Source organism: Octopus bimaculoides, chromosome 1, assembly GCF_001194135.2.
Source record: "Octopus bimaculoides isolate UCB-OBI-ISO-001 chromosome 1, ASM119413v2, whole genome shotgun sequence".
Taxonomy (NCBI): Eukaryota; Metazoa; Mollusca; class Cephalopoda; order Octopoda; family Octopodidae; genus Octopus; species Octopus bimaculoides.
Window position 1 is genome coordinate 110,784,455 of NC_068981.1, and position 18,051 is coordinate 110,802,505.

The 18,051-nt window shown below is 37.5% G+C and overlaps 1 protein-coding gene across 1 annotated transcript in view; it reads left to right on the forward strand.

Moving 5' to 3' along the window:
- LOC106877988 (multiple epidermal growth factor-like domains protein 8) overlaps positions 1 to 18,051 on the forward strand; it is a 575,983-nt gene that overhangs the window by 120,823 nt on the left and 437,109 nt on the right. Inside the window, exons 9-10 of the mRNA XM_052968134.1 lie at positions 8,620 to 8,848; positions 10,038 to 10,264. Coding sequence (XP_052824094.1) covers positions 8,620 to 8,848; positions 10,038 to 10,264 — 456 coding nt within the window. The remainder of the gene's footprint in view (positions 1 to 8,619; positions 8,849 to 10,037; positions 10,265 to 18,051) is intronic.

Sequence of the window (18,051 nt, forward strand, 5' to 3'; positions counted from 1 at the left end):
TTACCTGTTTCAGTCATTTGACTGTGGCCATGCTGGAGCACCGCCTTTAGTCGAGCAAATCGACTCCAGGACTTATTCTTTGTAAGCCTAGTACTTATTCTATCGGTCTCTTTTGCCGAACCGCTAAGTTATGGGGACGTAAACACACCAGCATCGGTTGTCAAGTGATGTTGGGGGGACAAACACAGACACACAAACATATACACACACATACATATATATATACACATATATGACAGGCTTCTTTCAGTTTCCATCTACCAAATCCACTCACAAGGCTTTGGTCAACTTGAGGCTATAGAAGAAGACACTTGCCCAAGGTGCCATGCAGTGGGACTGAACCTGGAACCATGTGGTTTGTAAGCAAGCTACTTACCACAGCCACTCCTACGCCTATTTATGGTATATATAATCTTTTATTTATTTAGTCTATTACTGGTTATTGGATTGCAACCAAAATAAGGTACTGTCATCAAGGGTTTAGTTGATCAAATTGATGCCAGTAATTATTTTAAAGTCTGGTATTTATTTTATCAATGTGTATTTATTGAACCAGCGTGTTATGGTACATCAATAACATCTCTGGTTTTGAGGAGCATAAATGTAAGCACACACATAGATATGCAATCTCACACACAAGGTGAACAAAAGTTGATATGTACTGTGTATGTGTATGTGTGTGTGTGTGTGTGTGTGTGTGTGCTGATGTAGCTCCTTTACTCATGTGTGACATGGACCCTTTACGGGTATCATATAAGGATCCTTGAACACTTCCATCAGAGATGTCTGAGACATATTCTGAATGTTCGCTGGTCCATGTGGACTCCAGACACAGAAAGAAGTTTTGAGAGGAACCAATGTCCTGAGCATTGAGGTATTGGTATATAAGCACCGTTTATGTTGGACTTGACATCTTTGGATGAATGATCAGAGGATCTCTAAATAGATGCTATATAGCGAACTTCTTTGCGTAAATCAAGACTATGGTTTAAGGATTGCATAAACCCTCATTGAAGGCATCTGAAATATGGGCAATTAGTTGGGAAAGCAATGCTTCTCATTGTCACCAATGGAGAAAGCAAGCAAAGGAAGGAATGAATATTTTTGAAAAAGCTTGCATTTCTCATATAGAATTTAAGTGAGCTGCTCGAAAATGCACTACCAGTGTAGTGAATGGGGGAAGCTTGGTCTGCAATATTTGTGGATGTATATGTTTATCAAGAGCTGAGCTTATTAGCCACCAGTTGAGCCACAAGTGTAAAGTATAAATTTGTCTGAGCGCACAGTGTTTTGAATGGTTAGTTTTCTTCAGTCATGAGTGCACAACCATCGTGTGTACATGTATGCTGTATGCATACACAAACACACACACATTATTAGCTTCTACATTGTTTCTACTTACACATACATGCTTACACACTCAGATTTATACACACACATACACATATATGACAAAAAGAAGATGGAAATAGAGACATATAACAAAGTGGACAATTGGAAGTTCTTCAGAGACAATCTACTGAGGGCTATAGATAAAATTTATGGCTGGTGCAAAATTCATGCTAGATGAAGGTTGATGTTGTGGTGGAATAGGGAAGTAGACAGAGCAAAAAAAGTGAAAGGGCTGACTTGGAAGGTGTGGAACAATAGGGGCAGCTGAAAATTTTACCAGGCAGCTGGAGAAGAAGTTAGGAGGCAGGTCTATTTAGCAAAAGGAGAGGACCAAAGCCGTGAGGTGTTCCAGATTGCAAGGCAGTGACCAGAGAAAATCAAGATGTTGTGAGAGAGAAGTGTGTGTGGTGAGATGATGGCATGCTAGCATGGGAGTGCTGTTATGAAAGGTTATTAAGTGTGGAGAAAGTATGGGAGAAAGAGAGTTTTCCTATTGTGAACTTGAGAGAAGGTCCAGCCATGTGTGTTGTGAGCAATGTGATATATAAAGCTCTTAAGAATATGAAGATTAGAAAACTCCCTACTCCATCAGGAATTACCTCTGAACGCTTAAACATCTGGCAGTGTACGCTATGGCCTAGTCACTTGTATAGTTAATCAGGTCATACATGAGGGTATCACACCCAATGATTGGTGTAGCAGCATCATGGTCAACTATTACAAGAGTAAAGGAAATGCCTTAGGAAGATATAATTACAGAGGTGTCAAATTACTGACCAAGTTATGAAAGTTACTGAACGAGTCATAGCCTTTAAATTCGTCTTCAGAACTAAGTTGTATAACATGTGCATAATTTTCAAAAGTAAAGAAGAGGTTGAATTATTCAAATTATATGTGGTAAAATTGCTGGGAAAAAGTTACTAAGAACAATTGTAAAATGTTTTTTGGTTCATTATTGTAAGAAACTTATATGGCAATTAGCACTATAAACCATTGAAATTAAATTTTATGTAGAAGGGGACAGTCACAAGAATCTTGAGATTAGCTCTCAGCAAAAATTTTTAGATTTTTGAGTAATCTGGTTATTAGGGCACAATACCATTTTAGCTGTCAGAGGATATCTCATGATAAGGGCTTAATGAATTAATCAAACTCCTACAATTCCTTGGAATACTATTTGAATGCCAAAACATGACATACAAAACTTATCGCTTCATCAATAAACTTTGTAGTTACAAGCATTAATTGGGATGTTTATCTCTAGAGATAAGTGCACAACTCTTGCTCTAAGTCCATTTTGGTTACTTTTGCCATGGCCACCACTAAAACTTACTGGAATGTAGGTACAGACTGTGCAGTGAAGGAAATGTGATATGCCCAGACTGCAGTATTTCATTTCACTTATATTGGAGTACATAGTGTGGTGCTCAGTCAGTTAGAAGTATGGAATATTTGGGGCCTTGGATTTGTGGATTCTTCTGTTACCTTTTACTTGTTTCAGTCATTGAATTCTGGCCATGCTGGGGCACCACACTGAAATGTTTTGTTGATCAAATCAATCTCTATACTAATTCTTTCAAAGTCTGGTCTCTTTTTCGCCAGGGGCATAAACGATACTAGCTGTCAAGCAGAGGTGGGGGACTATCACAAACACAAAGACACACATATTTATGCATACATATACATACAATGGGATTTCACACAGTTTCCATCTACCAAATTCACTCAGAAGGCATTAGCCAGCCTAGAGCTATACTCGACACTTGCCCAGAGTGCTTTGCACTTAAAACTGACTCAGACGCCAAGTAAGGTTAATTATACAACAGTGTTTTTTTATTATGTAATACCGTAGAAACGCTCAATCAGAGCTACACAACAGTATCAACAGTGATGTTCTTTTCATGAATGAAATATCATCATCATCCACTTTCCATACTGGCATTAGTTAGATGGTTTATAAGCGAGAGAGCTGCACCATGTTCCAGTCTAATCTTGGCTTGGTTTCTATGGGTGGATGCCCTTCCAAATGCCAACCACTCGAGAATTGGGTGTTGCTTATGTGTCATGCATGGGTGTTTTTATGTGTCACCAGCACAGGTGCTTTTATGTGTTACCAGCATCAGCCACAACTATGATTTCACTTGACTTGACAAGTCTTCTAAAGCACAGTAAATTGCCAAAGGTTACAATCACTTTTCATCACCTCTGTGAGACCCAACATTCAAAGATCATGCTTCCCCACCTTGTCCCATGTCTTCCTGGGTCTGCTATGAAAACAATAGTTTCAAATTATTTCAAATTAGAAGGTTCCACAACCTTCGAAAGATTTTTCTCACTTAGAGCAAATTTAATAGGTTATTTGTAATCTCAAGTTTTTAATATTCTACTTCAAATCTGAAGTTAAAAAGTACTCATTATGCAAGAAATATAAACCATTATCCATATAAGTTAGACTTTATAATTAAATATTTACTCAGATATTCAGTAGAGTCATCCAAAATAGCACTTGCAAAATTTACCCCTGTATTCAAATATGGATATGATAATAACTATCATTTGATATATAAAAACTTTATAAAAACTCTCAATCTTTTGCCTTAATGAGTCATAACATTTAAACTTTGTATATACTTGTTAATGTGGATTTAGAAAAGAGTGTATAGCTATTCATCCCCTCTTCCTAAATCCGAATTTACTCTTTCAGTGTAATTAAAGATTAAAAACAGTTTTGAGATATTGTATTAACCGCAGGTTTACATCACTATAATATTTACAGTTTACCAGATAAATTATTTAAAATTTACTTTAATGATAAGATACTACCTATAGCAGGATAGTAGAAACATGTATGGGTGAATATGACTATGCATCTTCAACTTTTACATAAATCACATGTACAGTGCATGTACTGTATGGTCATGTGATGTGTGTGGGCGAGGACAGATGTGTAAAAAAGTGCTGCACTCTAATGGTGGAGGGAACCTGTGTAAAAGGTAGACCCAGGGAGACATGGGGTGTTGGGCCTCACAGAGGTAGTGACAAGTGATCAAGATCTTTGTGATATGCTGTGCTTGAGAAGACCTGTCAAGCCAAGTGAGATTGTAGTTGTGGCCGATGCCAGTGTTGCATAACTGGCATGTAAAAAGAACCCTTCAAATGTTGAGTGATATGCTGTGCTTGAGAAGACCTATCAAGCTAAGTGAAATCGTACTTGTGGCCAAAGCCAGTGCTGTCTGACTGGTACCCGTACCGGTGGCACAGGAAAAGCATCGTTTGAGTGTTGGGCCTCATGGAGGCAGTGACAGGTGACCATAACCGTTGGCAATATATTGTGCTTGTGAAGATCTGTCAAGCCAAGTGAGATCATAGTTGTGGCTGATGCCGGTGTCATGTCAATGGTACCCCTGCCAATGGCACTTAAAAAGCACCCACTACACTCTTGGAGTGGTTGGCATTAGGAAGGTCGTCTAGCTGTAGAAACCAAGCCTAATCAGATTGAAACTTGGTGCAGCTCCCCAGCTTATCAGTTATCAGTCAAACTGTCCAGCCCATGATGATACTGATATAAATCTAGTTCCATTTAACTGTCAATACAATTACACTCCAAATGTTGTATGATGAACTTAACAATATATCAGACTAATTTAATTCTTATAAACATGCCTGAAACACTAATTAAACCAATAATAATAGTATACCCCTTAAGCATTTGAGTCCCTTATTTGCAGCAACTACTCCACAAAGTGGGTGGAATCTGAAAAATGGCTATTTTACCAATTTATTTTTACTATTACAAGATGGAAAAATTTTATTTCTGTAGATGCATTACTAACATTGTTTTTCTCTTTTAATTATGAAATGCAGGTTTAATAAAATCTAAATAATCTATTCCAAACATTGATCTAAAAAATAGCTAGAAGTATGTAAAAATTTCATCGTCCAACTAAATTTTTTAAATGTGTTATTACATATATTGAAAGAAAAATCTTTGTTTTTTTAGCCTCATTTTCCTTATTCTAATACAGAGTGTCCCAAAAGTTACTGATGGGTTTTAATTTTTAATATCTTCCTGATCTTTACAAATAAATGCATGAAATTTTGCAACACCAATACATCACATATGAAAAATGACATCACTTAAATGGCAGCCATTTTTGGCTTTGCATGCCTGTGCTCTTTCCAAAACTTGTACCATAACACCCTCAAAAGTTTCAGACCCTACTTCTCTGATTTCTCTATTGATGTTCTTTAGTTGCACCAGGGTCTCTGGTTTGTTGATGTAAACCCTCTCTTTCAGGTATCCCCACAAGAAAAAATCTGAACTAGTCAAGCCTCGGGAATGTGAAGGCTATTCAAAATAGACTTCACACATGGTTCCAGCAAGATGGGGCAACTGCTCATACTGCAAAAGAAACAATGCAGTTGCTATGGCAGTGCTTTAGAGAGAGAATAGTCTCCTGTTACGGCAATGTCAATTGGCCTTCACATTCCACTAACTTGACTAACCTGGATTTTTCTTGTGGGGATACTTGAAAGAGAGGGTTCATGTCAACAAACCGGAGACCCTGGTGCAACTGAAGGAGAACATCAATAGAGAAATCAGAGAAGTGGGGTCTGAAGCTCTTGAGGATGTTATGGTGACAAGTTTTGGAAAGAGCATGAATGCGTGAAGCCAAAAATGGCAGCCATGTAAGTGATGTCATTTTTCATATATGATTGAAGCCAGTATGCTCCGATAGATGTGTAATGTCAGTGTGCATACGTGACAGAGTGTAAGTACCTTGAGAGAAAAGTTGATCCTAAGAAGGATCAGTTGTGGTGTGCAAGAGAGACAATTGCGCTGGTATGGTCATGTGGCAAGAATGGATGAGGATAGCTGTGTGAAAAAGTGCCACACCCTAGCGGTTGAGGGAACCTTTGGAAGAGGTAGACCCAGGAAGTCCTAGGATGAGGTGGTGAAGCACGACCTTTGAACATTAGGCTTTACCGAGGCAATGACTTCCGACAGAGACCTTTGGAAATATGCTGTGCATGAGAAGACTCGGCAAGCCAAGTGAGACCATAATCCAAGGCCTCTGCCAGGAGAGTAGCCAGCCAACTTATGCGTACCTTTCCTTCATTGGACACTAAACTCTGCTTGCGAAGACCTGTTGAGGCAAGTGAAATCGAAATCGAACTAAATTCGACAACTGGCACTCATGCCAACGTCTCCTTTATTGGACACTAAACTCGGCTTTCGAAAACCTGTTGGGGCAAGTAAAAGCTAAATTGTGATGGCACCTGTACAAGTGTGATCATTGCCAGAGCAGCTGTCTGGCTTCCGTGCCAGTGGCATGTAAATAACACCATTTGAGCGTGATCGTTACCAGTGTCGCCTTCCTGGCACGTGAAAAGACATTCGAGTGAGGTTGTTGTCAGTGCCACTGGACTGGCTCCTGTGCAGGTGGCACATAAAATATGCCATTTTGAGCATGGCCGTTGCCAGTACCGCATGGCTGTTGCCAGTACCGGTGGCACGTAAAAGCACCCACTACACTGTCGGAGTGGTTGGCATTAGGAAGGGCATCCAGCTGTGTAGAAACTGCCAAATCAGATTGGAGCCTAGTGTAGCCATCTGGTTCACCAGTCCTCACTCAAATCGTCCAACCCATGCTAGCATGGAAAGCAGACGTTACATGATGATGATGATGATGTAATGGTGTTGCAAAATTTGACTTGTGCATATTAATTTCCATTATGTCCTTTATATTGTATCAAAATTTCATGCATTTATTTGTAAAGTTAAGGAAGTTATTAAAAATTGAAACCCATCAGTGAGTTTTGGGACACCCTATATAAAGCCTAATGTTTCAAATAGTTTTGACTATATTTGTCAACAGCTGTTTGGGCTGGAAATGAACTTAAACTAGACATTCCTTCCCTTGAAGCAGCAAGCTTGTAGAACTGCTAGAGTGTTAGAGAAAATGCCTTGCAGTGTTTCTTCTGGTTCTCTGTGTTCTCAGTTCAAATTCCGATGAGGTCAACTTTGCCTTTCATCTCTCTCTCCAGCATTGATAAAATAAAATCCTAGTCAAACACTGGAGTCAATGATATTAATTAAGCCCCTCCCCTCAAAATTGTTGGTTTTGTGCCTAAATTAGAAACCCTTATTTCCTACAAGGTTCTTCTGCATTATATATTATACTATACTATAGACTTTGCTTTTCATCCTTTCGGGGTTGATAAAATAAGTATCAGTCGTGCACTGGGCTCAATGTAATCAACTTACTCCCTTCCCTGAAACTGCTGGCCTTGTACCAAAATTCAAAAGTATTATTATTATTGATCATCACCATAGTTGTTGCCATCATTTTTATCCCTGCAATCAAAATTATTGAAAATGCATAACCTTCTGTTACCCTTGTTTTTTGTGCTATTGTGAATCAGGCTTCCTTTGATACTCATATTTATTTTTCTTTCTCATCCTATACTCTGGGAGACAGCTTTGGTTACTATTTCAGTTGCCTTTCTGTACTGTAACATTTGTGCACAGTATAATTACTTCATGCTTTTAGGTTTTGTTTTCCTTTCTAATGAATTGAAGAAACTCTTAATATAAAATATATTTTTGTCAATATATATAGTATCTTTGAAAACATAAAATATCTTTGTACCTAACAAAATTCGGCTGTATATTTTAAAAATACAGGTAAATTGATAAGCTGTCTACAGGAATAATTACTCTTATTGGTATCTGACTATAATTGTAGAGAGAAAAATAATATTGGATAATTTCTTTCAATAGAGAAATATTGAAATATATATTTTTTGGCAATGTTTTTAGTCTTTTTGCATTTTAGGCCCCAAAATATTTTTTGTTAATGAACAATTCTTTAAAACTTAAATACTGCTTCATAAATTCTGATATTTCAGAAATTAATAAATATATTTTGATTATAATTTGATGCATTTCATCTTGATTGAGAAGTGGCCATAATTTATCATTAAGAAGACTATAAAATATCATGGCCAGGATTTAAAGAAGAAAATGTATTAGCTAGTTTTCTAATTCTTTAACTAATGAACCACCATTAGAAAGTTCATAAAAGTTACCATTAAAAGGATTGGATGATGATAGTATAACTTTGAATGTCCTCTTATAATAATAGTAGAATTAAATGCTTCTTGTTATTTATTACAATGTAAATTATGCTTCCATTATTTTTATATTTTTGCCATATTTCTTAGGTCCAGCTTCTGGTAGGATCTGTGCAGCTGTTATAAGTGAGAACCATAATATTTCTGTACAGGAATCTGCACATTGGGCCTATGGGGTTGTGCCAGATGTTAATGAATGTACACTTGGTCTCCATAAATGCCATCCAAATGCAACTTGCTATAACACCTTAGATTCTTATACATGTAAGTGCAAACGTGGCTTTGTGGCAGTTAATGGAACCAAACAGTGTAAGAAAACGTAAGTAAAATTTTGTTACTTTTATTATTCAAATAATTGTGTTCATGGCAAATGTTCTGGTTCCCCAGACTATAAATGTCAATGTGATATTGGTTGGACAGGAGCTGAATGTAATACCAGCTGTGGTTGTAATGGCCACAGTGCTTGTCCTAAGGGTATTGGCATTTGTGAAGAATGTCATCATAATACTAAGGGTCAGTATTGTGAGTTATGTCAGCCAGGAAGCTATGGTGACCCAACCACTGGTCAAGGTAATGATTTTCTTACTGTTATTGTTTTACTTGTTATTTGATTGTGGGCATACTGTGGCATACTAATTTCTTTTTATTTGTACGTGTACTAAAATACAGTTTTTAATTTTTGGTATCAAATAATTTCATTATGGAAAGTTAAGGGTATCTACTGTTAAAATAAGAGGAAGAGAAAATGACAATTAATAGTTTAATTCTCTGTTAACAATGTAAGTTAAATGAAAATGAATTAAAATTGATAAAAAGCTAACAAAGGAACCATTGAAAATTCAAGTGTAGCAACAGTTCCTAAATATATTTTTACTCTGTTACAGAAAGGTATTGAAGATATTTTGAATTCTTGCATTCAGGTTAAGAAAAAAATGAAGTAAAAATGGATGTGTGTGGTCTGTGTTATTGATGTATGGCTCCAAAAATAAATTGAACTTTTTCCATTTGTTTCTTGAAATCTGCTCCACAACACTAATTTTTTTTAATATTCCCTACTATTTTGACCTTGTTTCTGTGCCCTGGCTGGTTATGAGCTATCAAAGAAATGATTTAATTTCAATGTAGTATTCTGACTGGTACATGTGTTGTTAGCTTTTAATTTTGTTTTGTTATAACATGTAATCCAGGTGGTCATAATAATTGTAATGTACTACTGTGTATGAATTTATGCTAAACATCTCATGCATGTACAAATGAAACTAAGACAACAAAAAAAATAGCAACTTTTTTCTGATGACATTGCATTATTGGATACAGCTTTTCTGATAACATTGCATTGTTAGATTACAGTTTTTACCAACTTAAGATGATTTCTTATTAAAACAAATTTGATTATCTAACTTATGTTAAAGATACTTGGGAGCCGTTGTAATAATTCATAATGTGAAAATGATCAGGTGTGCTTTTAATTGAAATTGTTTATATTTATACGTGCTTTATATCTCCAGATGCTACTATGATTGTGTTCATGGCAAATGTTCTGGTTCCCCAGACTATAAATGTCAATGTGATATTGGTTGGACAGGAGCTGAATGTAATACCAGCTGTGGTTGTAATGGCCACAGTGCTTGTCCTAAGGGTATTGGCATTTGTGAAGAATGTCATCATAATACTAAGGGTCAGTATTGTGAGTTATGTCAGCCAGGAAGCTATGGTGACCCAACCACTGGTCAAGGTAATGATTTTCTTACTGTTATTGTTTTACTTGTTATTTGATTGTGGGCATACTGCGGCATACCTTCTTGGGTTTAGTCAGTTATATCAGCTCAGTGCTTATTCTATCGATCTTAGATGGATGAAGGCAAACTGTACCTTGTGTGAAGTTTGAACTCAGACATATAAAAAACGTAAATAAATACAAGGTTTAAAGCTCAATAAATTCTGCCATCCCATATGCAGAGTTTGTGTATGTGTATATAGACACAGGTATGACTGTAACAGTATAAACAAAAAAACTAGAGAAAATATATTTGGTATTTTAAACTTCTAAAACATGTCAGTAAATCAGCTGAAAAGATTACGCAGTTTATCTCATCTCATTCTCTTCACTCACTTAATTCTGGGAACATCAGAGGAGACAGAGTTCTCAAGTATGCCTTCTATAGGGTTCTATCAGTAGCAACCATCTCCAGTTGATCCTGCTGGGTCTTCTACTGGTTAGTTTTGCTTGTAAAACCTATCCAATGATTCTTTCCTAAGTCATTCTTCCCACATGTTCATAGTATTGGAGCTGTGATCTCTCAGTTCGAAGATGTAGCAGCTCTATCTGGAGCATCTCTCTGATCTCTCAGCTATGCACTCTATTGAGTAATGTCTCTCCATAGACCTTTTGGAAGAATCCTCTCAGCTGCTTGTATTCCTGGTTGCATTCTTTTAATCATTAACCGAGATTCGTGACTATAGGTAAAGGTAAGCATGAACACTGAGTTTAAGTTAGTGAGTTTGGCTTTTACACTTACCTCACTTCTGATGACTGAATGTTGGAGCTGAACTTCACTCAGCCTAATCTTATTCTAGCAGCTACGCTTTAGGAACAACTTTCCCCACTACTAACTTTGTCACTTAAGTAACAGAAATTGTCTACTACTTCCAAGAACCCCCCACTGACATTTGAGGGAGTCTTTTTTTTGTGTATTCCTGGTGTTTAACCCTTTAGTGTTCAGATTAATTTGTCAAATGCAATGCTTATCTTTTCACATTAATTTTGATTTATTCAGGTTCAAGTGGGATGTCCACAATATTTGCTTGTAACTTTGTTAATTTTCTACATACAGAATTGAAATTTTGTAAATGGGTGCTTATATGTCAGTGGTTTATAATTACGTAATTTTAGCTGATCTTTCTGACTAAATTTGACTTTTATGGGCAGGTAAATTTAATTAACAGGTGTAAAAACAATAACATTAGGAATAAACACTAAAATTCATATTCTTAATACATCTTACCTGCTTGGTTTGCTGCTAAAATGATCCCAGATATCAACCGCCAACAATTTTACATTTTTCAGGATGAGGTACATTAGTTTGAATTAATTAAAATACAGGTGTAATCGATAGAAGATTTTACTTTTTTTCTATATTTCATTTAAACGTTATCATTGAAAATAAAGTACAAAACTCTTTTACTAGTCAATATACCATTGGCTATGCACTTGTATACAATTTAACAAATTCATTTACATAACAGAATGCATCTAATAAAAAAATCTCATTAACAGGTGAGGCAAAGGTGAATACAGGTGTGTAACATACTGAAAATTAATATGTAGTTCTCACTTTCACATATTATTTATAATAAAATGAAAAAGAATGTATAAAATAATATACTTACAAAATAATACAGTTATGACATATTTCTGTCATGAAACTGCCTAAAGCACCCTTTACACAAGGAGCACATATATGAGGTCTCGACCTGATATCCTTTCGCAGTTTTTCTTTTTTGCAGCGAACACAGTCTGCAAACTTTTTTTCTCTCATTTATTTTTTCGACTTGATGGAAGTCAATATTTTCTCTGTTGACATCCACCCAGTTAATTTTGCTTTTCTCCCAGTTCTGTGCTTTCTAGAAGAAAAGCCCTCACGTAACTGAGATGCGATGTCAACCCAAAATTTCAAATGGTCGTAGTCTTTTGGTGGCGGAGGTACTTTGTGGCTTTTTACATATACAATATATGAATTTACTATAGTTAAATTCACTAAAAACCACAAAATGTACCTCCACCATTTCTTCCCAGGTCGACCAACTGGGTAATATGCCCGATATTGGTCGGATTTATCAACCCCACCCATATATTTGTTATAACAAATATTCACGAGGGGTTTCCCGTCAGCACCAACACCAGGTTGTTCATTAGAAGACAGAAATAAAATCTGTCTTTTGTCTTTATATGCAGTAATTAGCAGATCTTCTTTTTGCATCTGTAAAATGTCCACTCTATTTTTTAATTTTGTTTTCATTTCACAGGGTAAACCTTTACGGTTTCCCATAGCAGTACTACACATGTAAGTACTTACACACGCAAGATTTTCCGCCAAAGTCACTGACGAAAAAAACCGGTCGAAATAGAGGTGTCGGTGCTGATGGTGAAATGGTTCAGTAAGGGATCACACTACATCATGTCTCAATCCATGCGGTCTGTTACCATTATATTTTTTACCTGTGTAAACATCGAAGTTTACACAGTAACCTGTCTCCGATTCACAAACTTCCCATACCTTGATCCTCCATTTAGTAGGTTTGGCAGGCATGTACTGCCGAAAATGTACTCTGCCCTTATAGCTTATCATGGCTTCATCTACACTGAGATTTTTCCCAGGTAGATACACAGTTCTATAATTATTTACAAGACGTACTTTGTATAGGGGATCGTAGTTTGGGTCGTTTTTGTTGGGGGCATTTTCAAAATCAGTCAAATACAAATACTGAGATATTTTCGAATACCTCATCTTGGGCATTATACTCGAAATATATGGATCGCCATACCTTACATCGGGACTCCAATAGTTCCACAGTCGAGGAAGCTGTTTCACACCAAACATAATGTTGATTGTGAAAAATGCTCTCATTTCCGCAGTAGTTGTTGGCTGCCATAGTGGATCGTTCCTTCCACGAACAGTAATTAAATGTTGCACATATTTGTTAGTTTCCTCCGCAACATTTTCAAAGAACCTTTCAGGTAGAAATTTAAAAAAAATAGTCTAATGGTTGAGCATCAGGAGGTAAATTATGTTGTGGACCAGTGTTTTCTGTAAAATCAGAAATAGTGGTCGGTGTTGTGATTTTTGACCATGTTGCCATGTTTACGCTATCATTTTCATCACTTTCATTTTCTTCACTTCCGTTATTAAACTCTTCCTCGTCCGACGAATAATCACTGATATCGATATCAGATTCATCCGAAGACAAAATACTTTTTTGTTTTCATTGATATTTTCAATATCATCAATTGTAAAGCCTTCAAAATCGGAATCGCTACTTGCTGACGCCATTTCTTTCACAAATAAGGTACAGACTTCTCTTCAAACGTTGAAAAAACCATGTGGTCTAAAAAATTTCACAGTATTTATACTTGAATATAGGCGGGAAAGGCTTCATCTTGCATTATCTCAAAGCTATGAGAATTCAATAACGTGATTTGTTTATTTTTTTAGTGATTTCGTAGAGCTTTCGGATATGGCCGGTTTGAACAAATAAAAGGGAATTCATTTTGGCCGGTTACGGCCGGTTTGAACACTAAAGGGTTGATATACCTGTACATCTGCCACATGTAAAGACTACTTTCTATGTTAGTCTTCTAATGATACTGCTGCATCTCTTATATGTCCATACCCTTCACTGGGTACACCTAATAGTGTTTCTCCCGACACATTTTCTATGTATTGAACAAAGCAATCTCCTTGAAGGGCTCTGTGATTTGTCTGTTTTCAAATTTATCAATGCTTTGGTCTTTGCTAAATTAACTCTAGGGCCCTTTGATTCTGATCTGTGCTTCTGTACCTGAAATTTTTTCTCTAATTCTGGTAGTGGTTCAGCAATAAGAACAAAGTTATTGACATAGAGGAGCTCCCAAGGGCAGCCAGTCTTAAATTCCTCAGATATAGTTTGGAGGACCATGATAAATAAGAGGGGGCTAAGAACTGAATCCTGGTGGACTTCTACTTGTACACTAAATTCTTTGCTATACTAATTAGCAACTTGCACCTTACTAAACCACTCATCTATCCCTAACTTCCACATTGCCCACCAGATGAGGGAGCTGGGGACCCTGTCAAAGGCTTTCTCCATGTCAACAAAAGCCAAATACAGAGATTTATTTTTGGCCAAGTATTTCTCCTGCAGTTGTCTCACCAGAAAGATATCATTGGTGGTGCTTCTCTCTGGCACAAATCCAAACTGCATCTCATCTATGCTAACTCTCTTTCTAATTAATTGAGCTATGACCCTTTCTGTAACTTTCATCACCTGGTCCAGCAATTTCATGCCTAAGTAATTATTCCTGTATAGAGCACCACCTTTGCCTTTGTAGCAGCTGACTATAATGTTGCTACACCAATCATTGGGTATGATTCCCTCATGGACAACCTAATTAAACTGTATGAGTGACCAGGTGGTATCCCACACTGCCAGATATTTTAAGCATGTCAGCCTTGATTCCCTATGAGCCAGAAGCTTTCCTTGTCTTCATATCCTTAATTGCTTTATTTACTAAGATACTATCGATTCAAATAGCCAGCCACATTAGGCAACCTCTTCTTCTCCCATGCATTCTCTACATTTAGCAACCTTTCATAATGGCACGTCCAAGCTCCTTCTTTGCAGAATAGCTAACTGCAAGTGAGCCATCATCCATGTGAACACATTCCTCTCCTACCACATCATGATTTTCTCTGACACACTGTTTTGCAATCTGGAACACTTCAAGCCTCTGGTCTTCATGTTGCAGAGCATTGGCAAACTTCCTCCTTTCTGCTTCTCCCTTGGCTAGGTAAACCTGTCTTTTAGCCTCCCTCTTAGTTACCTGATATAGTTCTCTCTTCCAGTCCTGTTTCTCTGCTCTAATGGTCTTATCTACAACATCATTCCACCACCATGTCACCCTAGGTCTGGTTGGGACTTTCCTCCAACCACAGATTTGGTCTGTTGCTTTCAGCAAGGTGTCCTGCAGGAACTCCCAGTTGCCCTCTGTGTTACAAGTCTGTAGTTCCTCTTTCTTCTCATTAAATTTCTCAGTTAGGCTGTTGCTAAATCTCCAAATGTTTAAAAGGATCCTTAAGCTTCCAAACCCTTCTTTTCGAGATTGGTCTGCTTCTTGGAATCCTTCTGGCCTGAAGGCTAAAGTCATTTGTGACCAGTTTGTGTGGGAGTGCGGGGTGGGGTACATTCTTCACCAGAGAAGGTCTTTGCATTTATGAGCAACCATGTATTTCCCTGTCTGTGAGAATGTAATGAATCTTGCTAGCATGGTAACCCAATTGATAGGTTATCAGGTGAATGGCTGGCTTCCTGAAGTTGGTGTTGCAGATCATTAGGTTATTCGCATCTCAGAACTCCTGTAGTCTTGTCCCCTCTTTATTTCAGGAACCACTTGCATGACTTTCATGTACACCATAGAAGATACCTGGCTGCTATCGAACAAGCCCATTGAAATCACCAGCCACAAAGATGTGGTCATTGTCATTTCATCATCATCATCATCATCATCGTTTAACGTCCGCTTTCCATGCTAGCATGGGTTGGACGATTTGACTGAGGACTGGTGAAACCGGATGGCAACACCAGGCTCCAGTCTGATTTGGCAGAGTTTCGTCTTTGAATATTAACTACTATTCTGTGTCATTACCTAACATTTATATACTGCATCAGTATGTTTGCATTGCCTGTCCAGGGTCAGTCCACAGTTCTGAATTTACATTTTGGGTGGGATGCATGCCTGGTTTGTGTAACGTAGGATGCTGGGTCCAGACCCGCTTGGATCTGTTGTGTTCGCAATAATCCCCCACTTCCTGTGAAAATTCCCCCATTGCATATTCACTTGGACCAGTCTTGGTTGATGTTAACTCATGCGGTACCCCAGCATTTCCCATTTTCTCCCAGGCAGGTTCATGTATTATATTTAGCTAGTTTCAACCTATTGGATTCTGTTATAATACTAACCACACTTCTCAAAGACCCGATAAAAAATCCTGAGGATGTTGGTTTTCACACTAAATGAGAAGGGTGGGCCATACCAGAGTGACAGAGATGATGGCAATGTGCCAGTGCATTCCCTCAAGGTACAAGGATGTGAATATATAAATAGAATGGTAGCGGATTGTTCAGAGTGTGAGTAGGGAATTCATGAAAGTGCAAAAGGAGGAGGATGGAGGGAAAAGGGGGAATGTAGTGAGTGGTGAAGCATGGGTATATAGGAGGAGGGCGACAGGATAGCAAAAATTACAATTGACAAAGAGAGGACAGAAGATATGTGTGTGTGTTTGTATGCCTGTGTATGTACAGGGTGACCCCACCAAAATGTGAATTTTTGAAAAACCCTACAAAAATAGGAAAAATCCAAATCCACCCAAAAAAAATTGATTGACAACTATTAAACAAATAAAACAGCAACTTTTGAAATGTGTAATGGCAGCCATGTAGTACTGTACATTTGGAGGCACTGTAGTACAGTGAGCTTCATGCAGAAACAACCTTGCAATTTGGTAATCCTGAATCAGTGGAATGGTCAACAGTGTGCTTTCACCATAAAAATACCTACAAAATCAATGATAGTTTGGAAGGTACACAGCATGAGTTCTAACATCATCTCAGTTAGTGCATCATGGTCAAGTTCCCTTGAAATATGCAATAAAAATGTGGATTAAAAACTTTGAAGAGACTGGATTGGTTCTGAAAAAGAAACCGACAGAATGACCAAGAAGTGTTCATACTCCACAGAATATCGAGGCTTTCCATGTTTCAGTCGTACAGAGCCCACATTGTTCAGCTCATAAGCAAGCAGCTGCAGTAAGGGTGTCCTGAGAGAGTATTTGCCAGATTCTCAATTTTGACTTAAAATTTCATCTGTACAAGCTGCATATCATGCAAGAACTGAAGGAAAATAATCACCAATTGCAATTAGAATTCTGTCAAAAAATTACAGAACGCATAAATGAGAACAACAAATTTCTAGACAAGCTGTGGATGTCAGATGAGGCTCATTTTCATCTCACAGGTTATGTGAACAAGCAGAGCTATCTTTACTGGGCAGACAGCAACCCCAAAGAACTTCATGAACATCCTTCATGCAGCAGCAAGGTGACGGTCTGGTGTGCAATTTTGTCACATGGGGCCATCAGAGCTTACTTTTTGGCAAATGAAGAGGGAATCGCAACAACTGTCACTTTTGATTGATTTGTAGAGATGCTGCAATCATTTGTTGCACCTGCATTGAACAATTTTCCACAACTTTACACTATTGCACACTACAATAGGATGGTGCAACATTGCACACTACAAGGCAATCAATGGCAGTTGTGCAAGATTTGTTTGGTAACTGTATCATCTCAAGATTCGGTGACATTCTCTGGTCCTCAAGATCACCAGATTTGTCCATTTGTGATTGTTTTTCTTGTGGGCTATCTTAAGAGTCGGGTCTACATGGTTTGGTCAAGGACACGGGATGAACTGAAACAAAGAGTTCAAAATGAAATTCGTGGTTGCACTAAGATGTTGCACCAAGCAATAGGGAATCACAACAGCAGATTGACAGAATGCATATGTAGAAGAGACATTAATACTTTGGATTACTGATTATTAAAAGGCAAGTTGTTTACTTTCTGTCAATAAAATTTTTTTGTTTGATTTGGATTTTTCCTGTTTTTGTTGGATTTTTCTAAAGTTACCATTTTTTTTTTTTTGGTCACCCTGTATCATCATCATCATCAACATCATTTAACGTCCGCTTTCCATGCTAGCATGGGTTGG